The sequence below is a fragment of the Crocuta crocuta genome, unplaced genomic scaffold (assembly GCF_008692635.1).
Source record: "Crocuta crocuta isolate KB4526 unplaced genomic scaffold, BGI_CrCroc_1.0 scaffold54, whole genome shotgun sequence".
Taxonomy (NCBI): Eukaryota; Metazoa; Chordata; class Mammalia; order Carnivora; family Hyaenidae; genus Crocuta; species Crocuta crocuta.
The window spans coordinates 4,716,667-4,739,053 of record NW_027530356.1 but is presented as its reverse complement, the minus strand read 5'-3'; the positions used below and the strand labels follow the sequence as shown (position 1 = coordinate 4,739,053).

General features: G+C 41.4%; 1 protein-coding gene across 1 annotated transcript in view; it reads right to left on the bottom strand.

Moving 5' to 3' along the window:
* Window positions 1-22,387, bottom strand: part of MED12L (mediator complex subunit 12L) — a 325,934-nt gene that overhangs the window by 248,414 nt on the left and 55,133 nt on the right. Inside the window, exons 6-9 of the mRNA XM_077765916.1 lie at window positions 7,724-7,893; window positions 5,229-5,339; window positions 3,947-4,216; window positions 184-333 (exon numbers count right to left, since the gene is read on the bottom strand). Of these exons, the coding sequence (XP_077622042.1) occupies window positions 184-333; window positions 3,947-4,216; window positions 5,229-5,339; window positions 7,724-7,893 (701 nt within the window). The remainder of the gene's footprint in view (window positions 1-183; window positions 334-3,946; window positions 4,217-5,228; window positions 5,340-7,723; window positions 7,894-22,387) is intronic.

The window sequence follows — 22,387 nt, the reverse complement described above, 5'->3', positions numbered from 1 at the left end:
AATGTGATGAAGTTCTGTGGTCCAGAGAGGCTGAAGACTTCCCCCAGGTTCCTCAGAGAGGTGGGGAGCAAGGCTGGCAGTCGCATCCAAGCATCTGAGAGGCTAAAACCCACTTGGCCCTCTATGCCGGGATGCCTCTCAAGAATGAAAACACCCATCGAACCACCACAACAGAGAGTCTACCTGCTGATTGAAGGCTGTGTTCCCACCCGGCATGGGGAGACTGGAGGGGGCCACCTGCAGCAGATCCAGGGGCGAGCCTGGGTTCGCACTCTTACTGTCGTTTGTGGAGTAATTCCACACCAAGGCACTTGGGCAACAGAGAGTGACAGTCTGGAAATGAAGCAGGAAAATCCAGATATTTAAGAGGAACAAGAAAAATAGAACAGCTTAACAATGAAAACGATGCTTCATCATAACTATATTATAGTTTCCTACCAGTAAGTACCCATTCTCAACTTTTCAAGTCATAAGACAAAACTAAAATAGAATTATTAATTTGAAATGGAGGTGGTAAAGCTACGGAGAAATTAAGGAATATTATAATTCATAAGCTAAGGTTCCAGCACAGAAAACCTAGGAAGCTTAGTAAAAACACAATAATTATCACTTAAAAATTGTCACTTAAAACAATTTTTTCACGCAATTAGAAAAATGAGATGAAATTAGAATATGTAATTTCTAAAGTCATAAAATCTAAAATGGAATTTTTTTAATATATGAAATAAATCACTGAGATAATGCAGTAAGTAGCTTCATAAATGCTGGACAGGCAGTAACCCTGGACCAGTGGGTGGTACATTTTCTATAAAAAGCCAGACAGTAAATGCTTTAAGCTTTGCAGGTCACATATAATTTCTGTCACATATTCTCTGTTTTGTTTTAATAACTCACTGGAAATACAAAATATATTTTTAGCTCATGGGCTGGCGCTGGCCTATAGATTGTAGCTTGTCTACCCCTACTCTTGTGGACATTCTTTCCTCAACCAGCTTGCATGAAGCACCTGCTAAGACCACCTCACTCACAGATCACACGACCTCATGAGGTAGGTAATGCTCTTCCCCCCACTGTACCAAAGAGGAACATGAGCCCCAGCAGAGAGCAGTAACCAGCCAAGTTGATTTCAGCTCACATGTCTAGAACGCCTATGCTATCGTTCTGCCTTCTAAACACAGATTCGGTATTATAGCTCCAGTTTAACTAAGTCCTTACTCCATACTGAACATTGCCCTAGAAGTCATCACAACCCTAACCATGTGTGGTAAGGAAGTAGGAACCGTCACCATCCCCCTCACACACAGGAGTCTCAAGGTTAAGTTAGTAACTGGAAGAGCTGTGACTAAAATCAAGTCTGTGATGATTCTAAAAAATAGGTCTTGGGAGCCTGGGTGGCTCAGTAGGCTGAGCGTCCAACTTCTGCTCAGGTTGATCCCATGGCTCATGAGTTCCAGCCCTGCATCGGGCTCTGTGCTAACAGCTCAGAGCCTGAAGCCTGTTTTGGATTCTTTGTCTCTGTCTCTCTTTGCCACTCCCCCACTTTCGCTCTCTCTCTCTCTCAAAAAAAAATAGACATTAAAGGAAAAAAATAAGTCTTAACTATCATGTTGTTGTGCCACTCAACAAAAAACTCTGTGAGCTTATTAGAGAAGGGATGTAATATTTCTTCTTTTTACATGCAAAACTGAGTATCACAAAAACTAGACTCTGAGGTCTAGGACACATCTTCGTGGAAAGCAGAGGGCAGATGTGAAGAACGTCAAGTCCCGGAGCACCACCACTGCATCAGTCTCCGCTGGCTCATGTACCCATCTCCTTCCTCCTGTGTGTGAGGAGGGGGGTTCTCATCTCCCGTCCGTGATGGAGTTCTTCCCAAGTTTCATAAAGTCACCAATCTCCAGGGCACTGATCTATCACATACCCCTCCTCTCCTGTTTGCACTCTCTACTAGGTTAGCCTCAGCTTAGAAATATGTTCAAATCTGACCATAAAAAAACAAAACCTTTAAAAAATCTCCACTCACCTAGCAGCAATCTCTTTCTTTCAGACATGTCTCTCTAAAGAATAGGTAGCATTATTTCTCCTCATTCTTCATCACTCCTCAGCCCACCTTAGAATGGCTTCTCAACTAATCATCAATGACCACGGTCTTATCGAAGACAATTCAGCTCTCTTGTTACCAGATTTCCCCAATCTGCTGGGCACTGCCCACTACTATTTCCTTTTGGAATCTTTCTGCAGTACCTAGAGAAGGAGCTTGGCAGTGGGTCAGAGTATGGATCCTGGATCCAGACTGCCTGGATGTGAAATCCAGTCTCCCAACTTACTTGCTGTGTGACCTACGTCCCCATTTCATCATTCATGTGACAGCGGTCATACTGGTTCCAATCTCCTACTATGGTTCTGAGAACTAAGTGACTTAATACATGTTACAATTTAGAACAGTGCTTAGAACACAATAAATGCTAGTAAGATTATAACAGAATCATAACAATATTATTCCTATTCTCACTGTCCTGGTCTCTCTATAACAATAGTCTCTCCCCTTCCTGTTCTCTCCAATCTGGCCATACTTTCATGGTCGCCTCTGTGGACTACCCTTCAGCCACTGCTTAACCACTTGGGCCACAGGTCTCCACTTATTGCTAACTCCTTAGGTTATCTCATCCCCCCAACCCCCCCTTGGGGTTTGGGTCAGCTAAGTGGCCCTGAGGGATTCAAATCCACACATGTGGCCAGCTGTGTGCCCCCAACTTCAGATGAGACATGTAACAACGTCCTAAACATATCCAATTAGAGATGCTAAGGGATAAAATAATTCAAAACATTCCAAAGTGAACTTACTTAGACTCTCCCTAATGGACTTTTTGGCTTTGTCTCTCTTTCCCCTCCCTCGCCACTCCCACAAATCCTCCCTCTACTGTGGCCAGAACAAGCTACCTAAACCACACAGCTGACCACAGTACCTCCCTGCCTAAAACCCTCCAGTTGCATCCCAATCATAGGCACATAAGGAGTCATGTGTGCCCTCACCCCAACAACTTTTACACTTGCTGTTCCACTGATACCAACCTGCACACGAGATGACTGATCAGCCCTCTGGCCCTTTGCTCATGCTGTTCCCTCTGCCAAGAACACTCTTAGCACCTTTTTTTTTTTCTTAAACTCTTATAATATGCACTAGTCAGAACTGTTTCCTTCAGAAAGCCTCTCTGAATTCTAGGTTGAACTACAAGTTCCACTTCTACAAGTCCCCCGTGCATCCTCCATCGGCCTTTGCCACAGTATGTGGAAACTATCAATCGACTGTCTTCCTCACAAGACTGTAAGCTCTACCTGAATGGAGAAAATGTCTTTATGGCAAACCCAAAACCTCTTAGTAAAGACCAGGACGCATTAAGAGCCCAAGAAATGTCACCTGAACACTAATTTGTGAGCTCCTCTAGGACAGGGCTGTATCTCACTCCTGAAGGCATCGGCCCAGTGGCCTGCACGTGACTGGATGTTCAAGAACCGCACAAGCAATGATGCTTGGCAGATGGACAGAGCCTGATAAATTACCTGGATTTTAAAGAAACAGAGAGGGATGGCAACCACCTTTTGATATGGACTGAGGAAGCTATAAAATGCTGCACGTAGAAACTATCTTTCCAGAAGCAAAGTAATATAGCAGACTTACTCTGTGGGCGCCCTCAAGGATTTTATCATTGAGAGTGCTGCACAGTGTAATAAAGGATAACTACAAGAACTTTCTTCTACATGGAAGCAACAAATCTTCACTCAGCTTGATCCAACATAGAGAAATAAAAACAGGAAACTTCAATATGTAAATTACTTGGGTGAGGGGAAAAACTGGAGTGTGATGTGAAGGTTGAAGGGGCAATTCTCAACTCAGTTGTCTCCTACACTGAATTTTAACATAAAACAGCAAGGGCCAGGGACTTACCTGCAACATACAACTAAGTCCATAAACCAGGGGGCCGTGCTGTGCACAGGAGAGGAAGTCTGAGAAGGCCAGCTGCACGGGGCTCATGACGGGGCCAGGGGGGCCAGGGCTGGGGGCCCCGATGCTTGAGTTGTTTGGTCCTATCATCATGTGGGGCGAGTGGGCAGCAAAGAGGCTGGGGCTATCGCTCAGCAGCAAGGCAAGACGCCGGGCACAAAAGTAGGCAAGACGACGAGACAGGTAAGCCGACTGAACAAACTCGTCCGAATACTGAGAAGCACAAAGACACCAGGCTTCAGTCACGTTTGATGCTACTTGGTGAAACAACTATTTCAACACAGACATTTTTCATTAAGAGAAAACAGGGAGGTGGGGGGATGGAAGCTTCACAAGTACTATAGAGACCAGTGCTGTCCAACAGAAACAAAACAAGCCTATATGCAATTTTAAGTCTTCTGTTAAAGAAAAACAACAGGCAAAATTAAACAAGTAATGTGCTTCATTTAGCCTATCATATCCAAAATACTATCATTTCAACAGGGAAGCAACACAAAAAGATTTAATTATACACCCTTTTCTGAACTAACTGTGAAATCTGGTATGCATTTTTACACTAAGAGCACATCTCAAATCACACTTGTCCTAGTTCAAGGGCTCGAAAGCCACATGTGGCCAGTGGCCACTCTAATGGACTGCATGGGCACAGACCGTCACCGGGAGGATACAGAGGACACACAGCACAGTGTAGTCCCCAGGAGGGTATGAGGGAGAGGAAGAGAGTTACTTTTCACTAGATACTCTTTCTTATTGCTTAAATGATCAAATACATGCATTAACTTTCCAGGAAAACTTTATTTTTTGTAAATAAATCATAACCAAATAAACCAACTTTTAACAGATCTTAGAGCAATCATTAAAACAGGAAGTTAACACCAACAGTGGCTCAAAGAATGTCATATGAATATAGAAGACACTCTAATCCTCCAAAAGAGATGACTTTGTTTTGTTTTCAGAGAAATCTGTGTGAATGGGGAGACCGTATGTAAAGAGCTGTCTGCTTAGCTCACCGACAGGAAGCATCCGTGTGGGTGAGAAAACTTTAGAAGGACACGTGGTTAAAAACTATGAATGTGGCCGATACGTGTGGAGTAGCATCAAGCCATATTTCCCTTCCATTCCAAAGAGAATGATTTTCCTCTTCTACCTCTACATACTTAATTATCCTCATCAGACCCCTTTCTTGCCCGGAAAATCAGCTGGCTCGTGGTCACATGTACTGTACCTGCAGCATGAGTGGTAACAAGAGTTTAAGAAGGCCATCATCCATCGGTCTGATCTTCTCTAAGACATCCAAGATCCATGTCAAATATTCGTGCTTTTCTAGCATTCCTTCCTTCAAGGGACAGAGAACAGTTACACTGATAACGTTAAAGCAGGAGTGATTCACATTCAAAGAAGAGCAGTTACTCTTTTCCTTAAGTGTAATTTTACTATTGTTATTTTTGTTGTTGTAGTAAAATACGGTTCCTTGATCACAGCCCAAATTCTAAACAAAACAAAGAACCAGAATGATTCTGTATCATTGTTTGGGGAGGGGTATGTTTTGCTGTTGTTGTTGTTGTTGTTTTGGTAATTTCCTTCATTTTAAATTGAAAAAAATTAATTCCCATGAGTAAGGAAATTCGGAGCCTTTCAGACTCTCAAGATATGTCAAGCACCTGGCTAGACTTCCGGGGAGCGTGAACTTCTGTCACAGGAAGACACCTGTCCAGTGGTGGTAATTATAAAGAACAAAAGCCTTCATCACACCATCATCTCAGCAAGCATTTGGAAATCCCATCAGGTCTAATGCCCTCCTAGTAACTCCTGCCTTTATCCTAAAATGAATTTCAGATACTGTAACCTATGTATAAAATATAAGCTTAAAAATCAACATAATGGCCTAATTAACTGTTAACAAAGAAATGAAAAATTTATAATAATGTATAAACATTCCAACATAACTACACTAAAAATAACACCACACCTCAAATTTCCCTAATGCTCCAGAGGTGGTCTAGTCCCTCTTGACCTAAGGACCATTAGCATTTTCACTTACTATCTTCATATAAACACACATACGTGCATATAAACAAACTATTCTTCTATGACATTCTATGTGTGTATGTATTTAATACCACGTTACAGTTTTGTATTATGATTCACATCATCAAACAACCTTCAAAATAGAAACAAAAAATTACGTTTTCTGGGAAAGACACTTCTACCTTTATGGTCATTCTGGTAACAACCTTACTAGTTAATATGAACACCTACCTTATTCCTAGCGACTTTTTCTCATCTATTTATCACCAGTGATCCACTATCACGGTAATCAGCAATTTGTGTGAAAATATACTGACAATTATAGCTCCAGTATTTAAAAGATAACAGTGACACTGGCATGACATCAAGATATCTACTGGTTGTTAATTTCTAATTTTTACATTGCTTTAAATCAAAGAGTTAAATGGTCAGTCACAAAAAAATACAGTTTTAAGACCAGTGTATTTTAAGTTAATAAAGAAATGAACAAAATATAATTTTGCATTTAACGTATAAGAGATAGCAAACGCAAGGTTCAAAAAAAAGTCTTCATAAACATGACTTTCAATGGCTACATAAGATCCGTCCTCAAGATGCCTGTGTGTATGTACCCACACTCTTATGTCTGCACATGTATCTGCAGGTATATATACGAAGTTGTATTCACATTTCAGAATATGGCAAATTAAAATATAATAAACTTTTAAACTTAAACAGTAATGTCCCAACTAAATTCATCCATTTAGAACCTAACTGCTTCCTATAAAGGAGATACTGATTTCAATGTTCCCAATACGTAAAGTAATCCTTCCAAAAATATTAAGCAGGCTGACAGACACTTTTATCAAAGATGCAGACTAAATCCTCAACCCAGTAAAAGTCATAAAAGCTTTCATGACCAAGTTAGTCCTCTGCTAAATGGAACTAACATTTACAAGAGTTGTTTTAACTGCCTCAAAACTAACAATGCTGTTTCCCAAAAGGGCCAGGCTTTATCCTTTACAATTTGGAAATTATAAAGTTCTAAAAGGAAAATTTAGAAACTACACATCCTTTTTACCCCTTTCTTCTTTGGTCAAGAAAACACATAGTCAAAGTCTCTGCTAGTCATAAAACTTCAGCTGAATACGCTTCTCCCTCTTCCTCACTAGGACTAAAGATTCAAGCAAATAACAGCACAAGTGCCCTCTTCTGGTCAATATGATTTACGTCAATTTCTCTGGAGAGGAGGATGCAGTCATTCCTCAATGTCCTTATTCATCCTGCCAACTATATTTTAAACTGCTGCTGACCCAAATTAACATGACCCTCCTATGGAGAAACTAAGCCCTAATGGAGATCTATGAGATAGGAAGCATCCACACAAATATATTCTGAATAAATATATCCAATTTTTGTAAAAGAAAAGGTTTACAGAAATTATATTTAATAGAGCGATGGCAAAGTAATCAACAGCATTAGAAGAGCTAATATCATTGAAAGCTAGAGATCAACATATAGAATAGAAGCTGTCATCTCAGGGCAAAGGTGTTACCTTGAATACAGCTCAAGGTGAGAATTGTCAGACTGCTTTCTTTGAATGTACTCGTTCATATAAAGAGGTCACTTGCCTCCCAAAAAATTAAAGTATAAGGAATTTCCTCTCTTCTTAAAGGCATGCTATACAGCATTGAGGTTCCTCGGGAAGGTTACCTGGAACATGTGAAATGCCAGCTTTTCATTGTATTCCCACTGCTTCATGGCTTGCTCCACATCTGGCGGCACGGGGACAGGACCGTCACCTGTGCTGGAAGCCATGTGGTAAAAGTCAGAAATCTTGGCCAGCTGCTCTCGAAGATACCTGGTAGATATTTGTGTCCACTCTGCATTTAAAAAAAAAAATAATCTCAATTTCCCGACAAAATGGATAGATTAATGTTTTCTCCCCTTTCTGATGATCTCAAGGATGTACATATAAAACAAACATCTATTACATAAAAGTGGTTTTGACATGGCGAGCACCACGCAAAGAAGCACAGCTGTCTCGAAGTCCTTAGGTAATGCAACGCGGCCAGACCTATACACCCAGCAGGAATTGTGGCCCGCTCCCGGGTGGAATCCACAGCTTTCCCCTTGCGCCTCTGTGACCCCTAAGCTAGGAGAAGAGAGTGGTGTGCATCTGGTGATGCTCTGTGAGCATAAAAGATATTTTGCATTAATAAAAACAAAGCCACAAGCAGGAAATACAACAGTGGAGATGAGTACTTCAAGAAATTTCGATTCTACTCCAGAGGAATTCAAAATCCTCCAAATGCAAGTGTTAGGAAAAATTTTTAAGGCTCCAAGTTGGATTTCTAACATTCCTAATTAAGATCTGTTTTGTTTTTCTCAGTCTATAAGAGGACTGGTATTCACCGTGGGCTGGCCCTTCACGGCATTCCGACCTGCACTCTCCCCGTCCCCGCACCTGCCAGAAACACAAGTGAGGCTGCTTCTTGCACAACCATCTGGACCTTCAATTAATCTTCACTCCACAACCAACACAGGATGCCTCCAAACTCAGTCACAAAGAGTAGTGAGCAACAAAAGGTAGGAGCCCAGAAAAGAAATAGGAAAGATACCATTACAAAAAAAAAAACAAAACACTAAAATTATTCAAAAACGTCTGCCAGAGGGGCACAAATTAAATCAGTGTGTTGCCTCTGGCAACCGTGAGGGATGTGATGCCAACTTTAGCCCATTCTGTGGATAAAAATGTAATAATTGCATGCTCACAGCCAAATTTCCCCAAGGATTAGTGAAACAGCATTTCAGAAGAAACGACCCTCCTGAAACGTTACCACACAATGCCGTGTTCCCCTTATCGAGGCAATCGGCTCTCCCGCCTTCTTTTTAAAGGAACCTGTCTTGACAAAAGTAGGAGAAGAAACCACACATCTGCTGGGGACGGAGGGCTTTGTTTCTATTCTGTAAGTACTGCTAAAAGTACTTGACAATACTGCCCAGAGAGAACTACTGTTAAGTTTCGGTCTAAACCACTTATTCTCATTGTGCCTTATTTAATACTTTCAGATGTACGTCTAGTAATTAAGCCAATGCAAAAAGATGAGCAGATACTAGGTCTCCATTCTGTTCTAAGTAGAACAGTTTTTTAGAAAGCACCACCAATAACAGATATTAATATTAATCTATCAGCATGAAAGACATAACAATACATTATCCGTGTCATCATCTGGTACCCCCACGATGGGCTAATAGTCTCATGACACTCGTTTAACAAAACAAAATGCCCACCATCAGATGAGACAAGTTTAGCTTGGCTATAATAAGCAAAAACAAAAATAACAAGGCTCCAAATCCTAGCTTCTGTGTGCCAAGCCTTGCTATTAACTCTCTCACAGCATGGTACCATCCTCAATACCCCCACAAAATATTTTAGCCTCAACAGCTAAAAATAACACACACATTCACACACCACCTACTTTGTCCAGGGTATATTTTCTTCTTGAGATTGTTTTTAAAAATACATAAGAAATATGTGTTCACTACAGAAAATGTGTAATTCAAAGATGAAAGGAAAAACATCTGTAATCCCATCACTCATAATTAAATACTTTAATATATATCTTTTCAGTCATTTTTCCTTTATATGTGCTAGAATTTATTTTTTTATTAAAAAACTTTTAACGTTCATTTATTTTTGAAGAGACAGAGCATGAGCGGGGGAGGGGCAGAGAGAGGAGACAGAATGTGAAGCAGGCTCCAGAAGCGGGGTTCGAACTCATGTACTTACTAGGTTCATGTACTACTGTGAGATCATGACCTGAGCTGAAGTTGGACAGACACTTAACCAACTGAGCCCTCCAGGAGCCCCTGTGCTGGAATGTTTACATAAACATGCATTTCTTTTAAAAATTATGCTGAATAGGACATTCCACAATCTGAACTCCTTGTGGGATTCAAATGATATGCAAATATAGGCCTCTTAGGTAGTGTACTTTAACACTAACTATATTTAACTGGAAGTAAGTTATCACATCAATCAGATAGATTCAGAAGTCTGGGACATAAGACAGTCTAGAGAGGATTAGTATAAAACTTACGATACACAAAAAATGTTTATTAAAAACTGAAAACAGAAAATAACAAACGGCCACCAGTCCTGTAACACCGTAAAATTATTAGGATCCACTAACACCCCTCATGCTTAGTTAGAACAAAAACTGAAATCCGAGCACCAGGGGCAGCAGTGGCAAGGCAGGCAGTGGTTCTCGGCCCTGGGTGTGAATTCAGCCCCAGGGGGATCTTCTATGTCAGCACCTTCCGCCCCTCCCACCAGTAAGGGGCTGGTGTTTATCAGGTGATAAAAAGAAAATAGGAATGGATAAATGTCGCATGGATGATGGGGGGTGGGGGTGGGGGTCAGTGTTCAAAGGTAGAAAAGGAACAGAAAGTGACCAAGGAGGCTACTCTGAACGTGGAGCAGGCAGCTCTCAATTCAAGCAGCTCTGAGGATACGGCCACATTTGTAGTTCGCTGATGTCAAGCAGAACTTCAGGTCCGTGAAGCCAGATTATTAGAAAGTGTGTGCACATAATTCACACAGAGAGTGGCATCAGGGGTCAGGACTGAATAGAATGACTGGTCCCTTTGATAATACTTCCCCTAGCCTCCCAGAATCCCACAGCCACTTATTGCTTCTTTGTTAATGCCTAATCCCCAAGACAGAAGGGGTTTTGGAGGTCATGGGGCTCACGCTAGCATTTTATAGATCAGGAACAGCAGGCTTACACAAGGTCATACAGCTAAGCCACAAGTACACCGACAGGTGTGAGATGCCCCAGCGTAGTACATGAAAACATGTAAATCAACAAACACATAAAGGTGAGAACAGACATGCGCCAAGTTCCATAGAAGATGATCCTCCTTGGGGTGCCTGGGTGGCTCAGTCGGTTAAGCGTCCAACTTCAGATCAGGCCATGATCTCAGGGTTTGTGAGATCGAGCCTCGCATTGGGCTCTGTGCTGACAGCTCAGAGCCTGGAGCCTGCTTCTGATTCTGCGTCTCCCCCTCTCTCTGCCCCACCCCTGCTCATGCTCTCTCAATAAATAATAAAAACGTTTTTAAAAAAATTAAAAAATAAAGATGATCCTCCTTGGCCTAGAACACCTGCAGTATTAATAAGAAAACTGGGAGCCTGGCAGAGGAGGGCCTACCCTGGGGGCAAGCACAAAGCATGCCAAATGCAGCAAGGCTCCAGGAGTAGGTATCTTGGCAGCAAGACATTAGTGGAGAAGCAATACAGGGCTGCATTTTGTGGTTTAGCTAGAATGAACTTTGGAATAGGGTGGCCCTGGGTCCAAATTCTAATTCTGCTACTTCGCTGTGTGATATGAAACAAGGTATCTAACCTCTGCTAAGTCTGGATTTCGTCCCCTGCAACAGGAATCAATAACACACACACACACACACACACACACGAGTTACCATGAGTTACTTAGCATGGTGTCTGGATTTCGTCCGCTGCAACAGGAATCAATAACACACACACACACACACACACACACACACACACACTAGAGTTACCATAAGAATAAGTTACTTAGCATGGTGTGTACAATGCAGAAATCGATCAATATATGGTAGCTATCATCACCGGTATTAGGATGAAAAGTTTCCTGAAAGGAGACTAAGGGTTAGAATTTGACTGTCAGAGGACAGCACCTGTTGTCGTTGATATTAGACCCAGCCTCTGCCACAGCTGAGCTGCCAAAGCCTAACATAATGCCCTGGATAAAGATTTATAAAATTGATCACTGTCGTTTCATGGTTCTAAAACCTTCAATGGATCTGCAATCCTTAATGAATTAAGGCCAAACTCCTTTCCTAGAACTTAAAATCATTTCAATACTTACTAGTAAGTACCTGAAGTTGCTTTCTAACTCTCATGCCCATAATGCTCCTTACCTAGGATACTTCCTCTACTCACCTGTGTTCACTTGTGATAATTTTTCTGGACCCAACTCAAACATCAAATTGAATATGTAGCCTTCTCTGGACACCAACCCACCACCTAACAGGGCTCTCTCTGTTCTCCGATTTATCAGAATTTCTGCTCTTTCATCCTCTATCTCTTTCATCTCCATGAAACTATGTCTTATACAGTCAACATCTGAGTACTGACTTGAATCAATACACTATAAGGTGGTCCTAAAATAACTACTAAACCACATCACTCCCCAATAATTCTGCCTCCCAAATTTTCCTACAAACAGCTTTGCTGTTTAGGGTGTGGGGCTTTTTTTTTGGTTTTGGGGGGGGTTTGTTTCATTTTGTTTTTCTTTAGAGAGAGAGAGCATGCAAGCAGGGGGAGAGGGACAGAGGGAGTGACAGAATCTTAAGCAGACTCCATGCTAAGCGCAGAACCTGATGAGGGGCTCAATCCCATGACCCAGCCATCATGACCGGAGCTAAAATCAAAAGTCAGACACTCAACCGACTAAGCCACCCAGGCACCCTCTTTGCTTTTTAGTTTAAACTCATCATTGCATACCTACCTTTCAAACACGATATAGGAAATGGCAAATTCCCTCTCTAGCATGCTCTGTCTTTATTATAGCGAATGCTTCTAGAAGCACCTGCTAGTCAACACACTGCAAAAAACTCAAGCAAATACTGAAGTTTCGTTTCTCTTTAATAAACTTCCAGTAAATATATATGTGGTCCTTTAATGTTGTGGGGCTCATTTTCCTGGCCAAATGCATTCCTCTGATATCAAAGCCAGTGGGAACTCACTCTGTAAAATAAATCCAACAGAGATTTTTTTTAAAATTTCAACCAGTCCCAGAGACTAAGGTGCACATTTTTAAGGTGATCCACTTGATATAAAACTCAAGTCAAAGATGACAGTCTCCTTGAAGGAGAAACCCATATCCTAGAAAGTTCTTCCTATGGCTACACCACTAAAGTAAGAGTTCTTGCCTCTCCACCAAGGGAATAGCCTACTTCTCAAAACTGTAGAATGCTAAGGACTTAATCAGCCTGACTTTGGTGCAGATTGGAGGGAAAAAAACTTCAATACATGTAAGACACAACACATTCCACTTCTAAATACTCAGTAAGAATGACTGAAACATTTTCCACCATTTTTCTCACATTTTCTGTTGTTAAAAGGCTTTCTTGATCAAAGGATACCATCAGTAACATAAAAAGACAATCTACAAATTGGGAAAAAAATATTTGCAAATCATCTATCTGATAAGAAGTCTGGATCCAGAGTCCATAATGAACTATAACAACTTGATGATAAAAAGATACATAACCCTTTTTTTAAAACTGGCAAATGATCTGAATAGACATTTCTCCAAGAAGATAAACAAATGGCCAACAAGCAGATGAAAAGATGCTCAACATCATTAACTACCAGGAAAATGTTAATCAAAACTACAATGAAATACCTCCAGGGCAGTGATAAATAGACACATAACAAGTGGTGGTGAGAATATGTACATTTCAGAATCCTCATGCCTTGCTGATGGGCATATAAAACGTAAAAACAGTTTGTAATTTCCTCAAAAGGTTAAAAATGGAGTTACCATAAAACCTATCAATTCCACAACTAGTTATATTCCCCAAAGAAATGAAAGCACATGTTCACACAAAGATTTATGAAGAAATGTTTGTAGTATCATGATTCACAATAGCCAAAATGTGAAAGCAACCCAAATGTCCATTAACTGGTGAATGGCTAAATAAAATTTGTTATACGCATACATGAGAAGGAATGAAATGAACTACTGACACATACGACAACACAGATGAAACATTATGCTAACTGGAAGGAGGCACTTTCAAAGGACACATATTGTAGGATTCCATTTATATGAAACATTAAGAATAGGCAAATCAAGGGGGCTAAGTAGATTGCCTAGTGTAGATGGGGAGGGATGGCAAATGAGAAGTGATGGCTAATGAGTACATGATTTCTTTCAAGGGCAATAAAACTGTTCTAAAATGTGGCCATGGCAAGAATATGCAATGAGGAAAGACAGTCACTTCAATAAATGGTTCTGGTAAAACTGGACAGCTACATGTTAAAGAAAAAAACTGGACTGCTTTCTACTACTACACACAGAAATCAACTCAAAAGGGATGAAAGACCTGAATGTGAGACATAAAACTCTTAGAAGACAACATAGGCAGTAATCTCTTTGACGTCAGCTGTAGCAACATTTTTCTAGCCATGTCTCTTCAGGCAAGGGAAATAAAAGCAAAAAAATAAACTATTTGGACTTCATCAAAAACTTTTCTGCAACAAGGAAACCATCAGCAAAACAAAAAGACAACCTACTGAACAGAGGAAGATACCTGCAACTAACATACCTGATAAAGGGGTTAATATGCAAAAGATACAGAGAACTTCAACAACACCAAAATAATAATCTGATTTTTAAATGGGCAAAAAATCTAAATAGGCATTTTTTCCAAAGAAGACATACAGAGAGCCAAAAGACACATAAAAAGATGCCCAACATCACTCATCATCAGGGAAATGCAAATCAAGACCACAATGAGACACCAACTCCCATCTGTCAGAATGGCAAGAATCAAAAACCCAAAAAACAAGTACTGGCAAAGATGTGCCTACTGGTAGAACGTCAATTGATGCAGCCACTGGAGGAAACAGTATCAACGTTCCTCAAAAAATTAAAAGTAGAATTACCGTATGATCCAGTAATTCTACCACTGGGTATTTACCCAAAGATTCCAAAAACAGTAATTTAAAAAGATTCATGCACCTCTATACTTACTGCAACATTATCCATAATAGACAAATTATGGAGGCAACCCAAGTGTCCATCAACAGATGAATGCATAAAGATGTGCTGTGTATATGTACACACAGACACAATGAGATATTACACAGCTATAAAAAAGGATGAGATCTTGCCATCTGCAACACGGATGGACTTAGAAGGTATTATGACAAGTGAAGTAAGACTGAGAAAGACAAACACCCTAGGATTTCATACATTTGTGGAATCTAAAAAAGCAAATGAATGAACAAACAAAAAGCAGAATCAGATTATATAGAGAGAGGACACACTGACGGTTGCCAGAGAGCAGAGCGGTGGGGGGACGGGCAAAATGGGAGAAGAGGAGCGGGAGACACAGGCTTCCAATTATGGAATGAATGAGTCAGGGGAAGAAAAGGCACAGCATAGGTATTATAGTCAGGGCTATTATCATGGCATTTTATGGTGCAGGATGGTAGCTATACTTGTGAACACAGTGTAACATACAGAGATGTTGAATCTCTATGTTGTATGCCTGAAACTAATGTAATACCAGGTATCAGATACACTCAAAAAAATTTGTAACATTTTTCACTAATCTCTACACCCAACATGGGGTTTGAAACTACTATAAACTTTGAACTGCAAAGTTTGTCAATATCTGAATACAGCTATTAAGTAATTAATTTTTATTAAATGTTTTCTTGAAATACTTGACTATCAGTAAGAAATCATCGGCATTACATGAAGTAAGAGACTACGCCATACTGGTAAAAAGTAATCCACCGCAAGAGGATATCGGAACTTGAGGGGATAGGCAGTGGGGAGGGTAAGTGGCAAAAACAAGAGTGTCCGTGGCTCAGTGGTTAAACCTGGGTGAACAGTGACAGAGATTTTATTCTTCTGTATCTGTACGTGTGTGAAATTTCCGCAATAAAAGGCTTAAAAAAGTTAATCAGTTGTATCCTATAAAATGATCACAGAAAAACCTGAAATTCCCTATTCAGCCTCTATTCACTTGGGAAATGAAAGGGGGAAATCAGCATGCTGATTGGCAGGCTGGATAAAGAATAGTCCAGATGAAAAGTGCTGTCTCAGTGAGCCCGGAGACTGACAGAGTCAGCCCAATGGCTGGAATGCTGTGTTTTGCTGAATGGTCAGTTAGTGAAATCAGGCCCTCTGGCTGGAGAGCTGAAAAACCAGGGCGAGGGTGGCAGCGGAGGGAAACAGTAGAAATGCTGTGATAATAGAGTATGACATTTTTTTCATGCTTTAAAAAAGTTTTCCACTAATACAGAATTACCTGTAGAATGCTGGTGTTTCAATGGCAAATACCCAATATCTGTTTTTGTCTGGATGAGTAATTTTTCCTATGTTATTTTTAACTGGCTATTTCTCTCTGGTTTATTTACTGAGCAACCATATGAAGCACTGCTAATTAAAGATCAAGGTGCCTACTCAAGATAAAATAAAAATTATGGGTATTATAAGCAGCAAACATTATGGGCCAGAAGCTGTCCTGGGCTCTGAGGCTACAGGGAGTTGAAGAGAAAGCAGCCCCTACTTGGGACAATTCAACCTCAAAGTAGGGAAACACATAGGGACACAGATCTTGACAGCAGTGAGGTTAAGTGCTCTGACATGCCATGGGACACTGGAGAGGAAGCAAGCGGACACCGTAGTCAAGTCTTGAGGGACAGTACAAAGAAGTTCCACAGACACAAACAGCAGTGTGCAATGTCTCAGGCAATGCAGAAAGCAGAAAGGAAAAGGGATAGAAAAGGCCTTTGAGGCCAGATAGGTGGCCCAGGCCAGAGGTCTTCAAATGCTAGTGCATGAAATGGTCACCAGAGGGCGCTGGTTAAACACAGCAGTAGCTCTGACTCCAGAGATTTCAACCCCCGGGGGGCGGGCTCCGGAAATCTGCATTAATAACCAGCAGCCCAAATGTCTCTGACCCTGGTTATGATGACCTAAGGAATTTGGTCTTTCGTTATAAATGATTAAAAGCCACTGAAGGATTTTAAGCAAAGAGTAAGATCAGATATGTAAATTAAGACCCTCTCAGATAGTTGTAGGGAAGGCAAATTGAATGGAGACTATAAAGTCCAGTGGGGAGGTGACCAAGGAGAGAATGAAAACAGAAACAGGTGAAATGGTAACCAACCTGATACTAGAGAGAAGAGAGGGGCAGTGCATCTTCCAGATTTCTCAGTAGGGTGGCCGAGCAGATCCCAGAACCATTGACTGAGATATGGCATGGAGAAAGGGAGCAGGGGGAGGGATCAAAGGGCTGAGGTCATCTGTTTGTTTTATTAATCTTGTTTTAATTCAACTTCGTGCAGTTGTAACAAATACTTTTACCTACCTTCCCCAAAAGCTAACATCTTGCAAAACTACATTGAAGTATCACAACCAGGATACTGGCACTGACACAACCCACTGACCTTACTGAGGATTTTGTTTTTCATTCATCACTTGAATTTGTGATGCCAGATGGGAAAATATGTCCAGGGAAAATATGTCCATGGGAAAATATGACACACAGGTCTGACACTCAGAGAGAGGGCCGGTGCAAAAAGACACAGATAAAGGGACTGTTATCCTCTGTAGTTTCAATGCCTTAAAGAAAGTGATTGTGATTACACAAGTACCCAGCAGACATAGTCCAGGGGTAGATAGGTTTCTTCCGCACAGTCAGAATATTAGTTGGCACGCAGCCCCATCTAAGCCCCCAGCATACATTAACTCACTTGGTGGTGGTGAAGAGCACAGGCTCTCGAGTCAGATGACATGGTCTCTGTCCCGGCTCCAGCCACCTGCCAGTTTTGAGGTCTTGGGCAAGTCACTCACACTCCAAGTGCCTCGTTACTTGTCTAGAACACAGAGCTGCTAAGTGTACTTGGCCCATAGGATTATTTCGAGAATTCAGAGAGATGAAACCTGCCTAGACCTGTGGAGCATGCCCAGGAGAGAGCAACACCCATGATTTGCAGGCCTGGCAGGCAGGAGCCCACACTCACGAAGGAAGTCACCTTGGATGAAAGCAGATCTCACTGGACGAGGCAAAGACAGTTAAGGAGCCCTGGCTACTGTGGACAAATTGGTCTGGGTGTGTCAGGGTGGGAGTGAGCTAAGGGAAATGGAGAGACATTCCCTACTATCTGAAGTTCAAGGGAAGGAAGCCTTGAGGGAGCTGGGATGGTTCGACGAACCGCTGTGAGCAAAGGGTGTCTCACCCAAGCAGTGAGAGACGTATGTATAGGAAGGAGGGACAATACTCCAAAAAAGATAAGGACCATTACAAGGCAAAGTATAAATAACTGCACAGTTGTGTGAGAGACCGTTAGTGCTTAAGGATTTCAGGGTAAAAAGAGACCAGACTGGCCAACGAAGGAAATGGGTGGCAAGGTCTTGGGCAGGGAAAGGAGGAAGCGGGGCCAACAGGGGAGGGGCTGGTCAGAGCAAACGAGCTGTATCCCTAGGAAGCAAGTCAACTCCTGACTGTGCCTTTCTTCATCCTAGGTGCTGGGGACGACCTCACACCTGAGGAGAAGAGCATGCGACACTTCTCTTGGTTTGGCACTCCGGCTGTCAGGTCTCCAATTTTTTTTTTCCATTCTGATGTCTACAATGCTTACTGTTGCACTGGGGAATCTTTATTCCAGTAGTCCTTTTTCCCTATCCACCCCATACAAGCAACTGAAGCCAAGGCTCTTGGCAACCAGAGAATCCAATTTTAGCCCCCAGAACAAGACTTTCTTATCCAATATGTCAATCACACCCCCAACTTCTCAGCAGAAGCATGGCTTCAGGGATTTCCTCCAAACAGTACATGCTCAACATCTGCCACGACGGGCGGGAGATGGCTTTCCGAAGTTTATGTAATAATTATCCTATGGTAAGTTTCTCAAAGCTTTTCAGATTCCTGTATATACCTGAATGAGCAGTGACCTTGGCCATGCTGAGATATTCCCATCATGGAATAGCAGTCACACTCTTTTCACAAATACTAAACTGGTGCACTTGATTAACCCTTTAGGACAGGTCCCACACTCCTCCACATCTCCGACCAAGCCTCAAGTTTTATGGCTCCAGGAGAGGAAAGCTACAGCGAGACAGTAGACCTGGTGAGGAAACCACAAGTGCGCTTCCCTGTGCGGAGAACATCCCTCTGGGCATCACTGAAGCCGCAGGTACAAAGGGAAGCCTCCCCTGAGGATGTGGGTGGAAGGAGAGGGTGAGCAGTCCTGGAGAAAGACCTTTGCTGCCGGCCCCCGGGAGACATATCTGAACTACAGAAATTATTACACTGGACGTTTCATTATCTTCACTCTTCTCCCAGTTTCTGCTCCAGAGGAAGTGGTAGAAAGCCCCAATCATTTACAGAAGCAGATAAACTACATTTTTTCTTTACACTTTGCATTGACATTTAATTTCATAATGAGTTTGGTTTGAGTCAAGTCTCAACAGTAAAAGCACTGCATTTACTACTTAAGTCTTAAATGCAATTGCTGTGAAGTTTATACTTCTGAACAAGCTTTAGGTAGGTAAGAGTTTTCATTAGAACACAAATCCAATACAAGAGACATCGGGGCACCTGGGTGGCTCAGTCAGTTAAGCGTTCGGCTCAGGTCATGATCTTGCGATCTGCAGGTTCAAGCCTGGTATTGGGCTCTGTGCTGACAGCTCAGAGCCTGAAGCCTGCTTCAGATTCTGTGTGTGTGTGTGTGTGTGTGTGTGTGTGTGTGTGTGTGTCTCTCTCTCTCTCCCTGCCCTCCCCAATTTGTGTTCTCCCCCTCCCTCCACTTCTATCTCCCTCTCTCCCTCTGTCTCTCTCTCAAAAGTAAACACTGGGGCTCCTGGGTTGCTCAGTTGGTTAAGCCACCGACATTGGCTCAGGTCATGATCTTGCAGTTCATGACTGTGAACCCCGTATCGCATCTGCAGACAGCATGGAGCCTGCTTGGAATTCTCTCTCTCCCCTTGCCCTGCTTGTGCTCTTTTTCTCTCTCAAGATGAATAAACTTAAAAAAGTAAAAAAATAAACAAAGATTTAAAAAAATACTACAGACATCACATTGCTAAATACATACGTAAAGGAACTTTAGACTAAAAAGCTCTAAAACACAAAATTGCTCACACACTGTGCAGACCAAGGAGAAGCAGACCCATTCCCATTATCCTCTCCTCCAGAACTCAGCTGGCTTTTTTTTTCTTTAACCTGGTGCCCAAGAATGATGCATGACATAGTCATTTAATTAAATCTATTCACTTTAGTCCAAAAATTAACAACTTAAGAAACAAAACTGTTGGCAGGGATGTGGAGAAAGGGGAACCCTCTTGCATTGTTGGTGGGAATGCAAACTGGTGCAGTTGGGAGACAGTATGGAGGTTCCTCAAGAAATTAAAAATAAAATTACCCTACAGCCCAGCAATAGCACTGCTAGGAATTTATCCAGAGGATAAAGAAGTGCTGATGCATAGAGGCACATGTACCCCAATGTTCACAGCAGCACTTTCAACAATAACCAAATTATAGAAAGAGCCTAAATGTCCATCAACTGATGAATGGACAAAGAAGATGTGATATATATGTGATGGAATATTACTCGGTGATTAAAAAAAAGATGAAACCTTGCCATTTTCAACAACATGGATGGAACTGAAGAGTATTATGCTAAATGAAATAAGTCAGTAAGAGAAAGATATTATGTGTTCTCACTCATATGTGGAAATTGAGAAACTTAACAGAAAACCATGGGGAAGGGAAAGAAACAAAATAATTACAAACAGAGAGGGAGGCAAACCATAAGAGACTCTTATATACAGAGAACAAACTGAGGGTTGATGGGGTGGAAAAGGAGGGCTCAGGGAAAATGGGAGATGGGCATTAAGCAGGGCACTTGTTGGGATGAGCACTGGGTGTTGTATGTAAGTGATGAATCATGGGAATAATCCACTCCTGAAGCCAAGAGCACACTGTACACACTGTATGGTAGCCAACTTGACAATAAATTATATAATCAAGAAATAAATAAACAGCAGACCTATTCACTTTAGCTGTGTTACTCTCACAAAGACACTGGTAATTTACTGACCCGTAATGTGTCTTCTATCCTGTCAGTCTATTCTAGGTACCCCTTGAATCCAAAATAACGGCGAAGAGAAATCAACTTTAGAGCCACTTGACTGCAGGAATTTCATTTGAAAGATTACATATACTTCATCTGAAAAGGACTCTGAAACTTAAAGTATGTCTTTAAAAAAAAAAAGAGAGAGCTTTCAATTCATCATGGAATTAACATTCCAGTGCAGACTGCTAACACAACATGATCCAGCTTTCCGAAGTCATTAAAAAGTTAGTAGTCTCGGGGCCTTTAAAGAACAGGGCCACTGTATGCCCAGTATGGGAAAAGCACCAATGCTCTTAAAGGAACCTAAGAACATACATTAAGCATATACATACTAATATATTTCAGAAGATACACAAGAAATCGGTAACAATTCCTTGGGAAGTGTGTCAAAGAGGGGTCTGGGAGGCCATGTATGGAACAACCATGCAGTCAGACTTCACTACTCTCTTTGAAATACTGTGAGCTCACCCCAATACCACCCCCACTCCAGCTCCACAGTCATCACCCAGTTGGTATGACCAACTTGGAAATTCTATACAGCAAACAAGACCCAGAAACAAGTCCAGGATGGAATTCCTGGTTTTCCCACTTTCCCTGGATTTTCTTACCCTAAGTTATAAATTGGAGATACCCAGCCACCTGAAAAGCATTTTGTGAGGAATGCCCCAAATGAAAAACCAGAATATCAATCTGTAAGCTACAAAAACTTCTAAGAAATATTTTTGTTGTGCAATACATTCCAAGTGTAAATGTGCATGCATGTACCAATAGCCATGGAGCACAAAGAACTACAATATTAAACTGGGATTCTGATTAGCATTTAATCACAGAAAATGAGTAGTTACTTCAAGCAAGAGTCAACATTAAAACTGACTAGAAAAGAGAAACTGTTGGGTGGCAATGGGTTCCTAACTGTAAATTCAAGACTAGGTAATACTCCCCCAAAACAGCAAAAGCAGAAGAAATGACAGCAGTAAAGGTCAAGGAAACACAGTACACAGAACTATAAACCTAACTCATTTGCCCCCAGCTTGCCAGGAAAAGAAGACAATTATCTATGACCAAGAAATACTTTTCAAGACACAATAAAAAACAAAAACAAAACTCTAATGTTTACTTAAAGACTAGACTCCCTTAAGGCCTAGCTCACATTTTGCTCCTTCAGAAAACATTCCCTAATTTTTCATCTCCCATCATTTCCTCTATGATTAGAGGTAATTACATACTGCCAATTGCTGTTTGAGAGGCTTCTTCTCTCCACCAAAAATGATAGACCCTTACAGGCAGACAGCATGACCCCCACATGGTTAAAATTCTCCACAGCATCTACCCCAGTCTATAAAAACTTAGTAAATGCTTTTCTTAACCCACACCTTATTCGAGTGAAATAGAAGTCCTTTGAGCACAGTTTTCTAAGAAATTCAAAAGGAATCATGGGCAGGTAT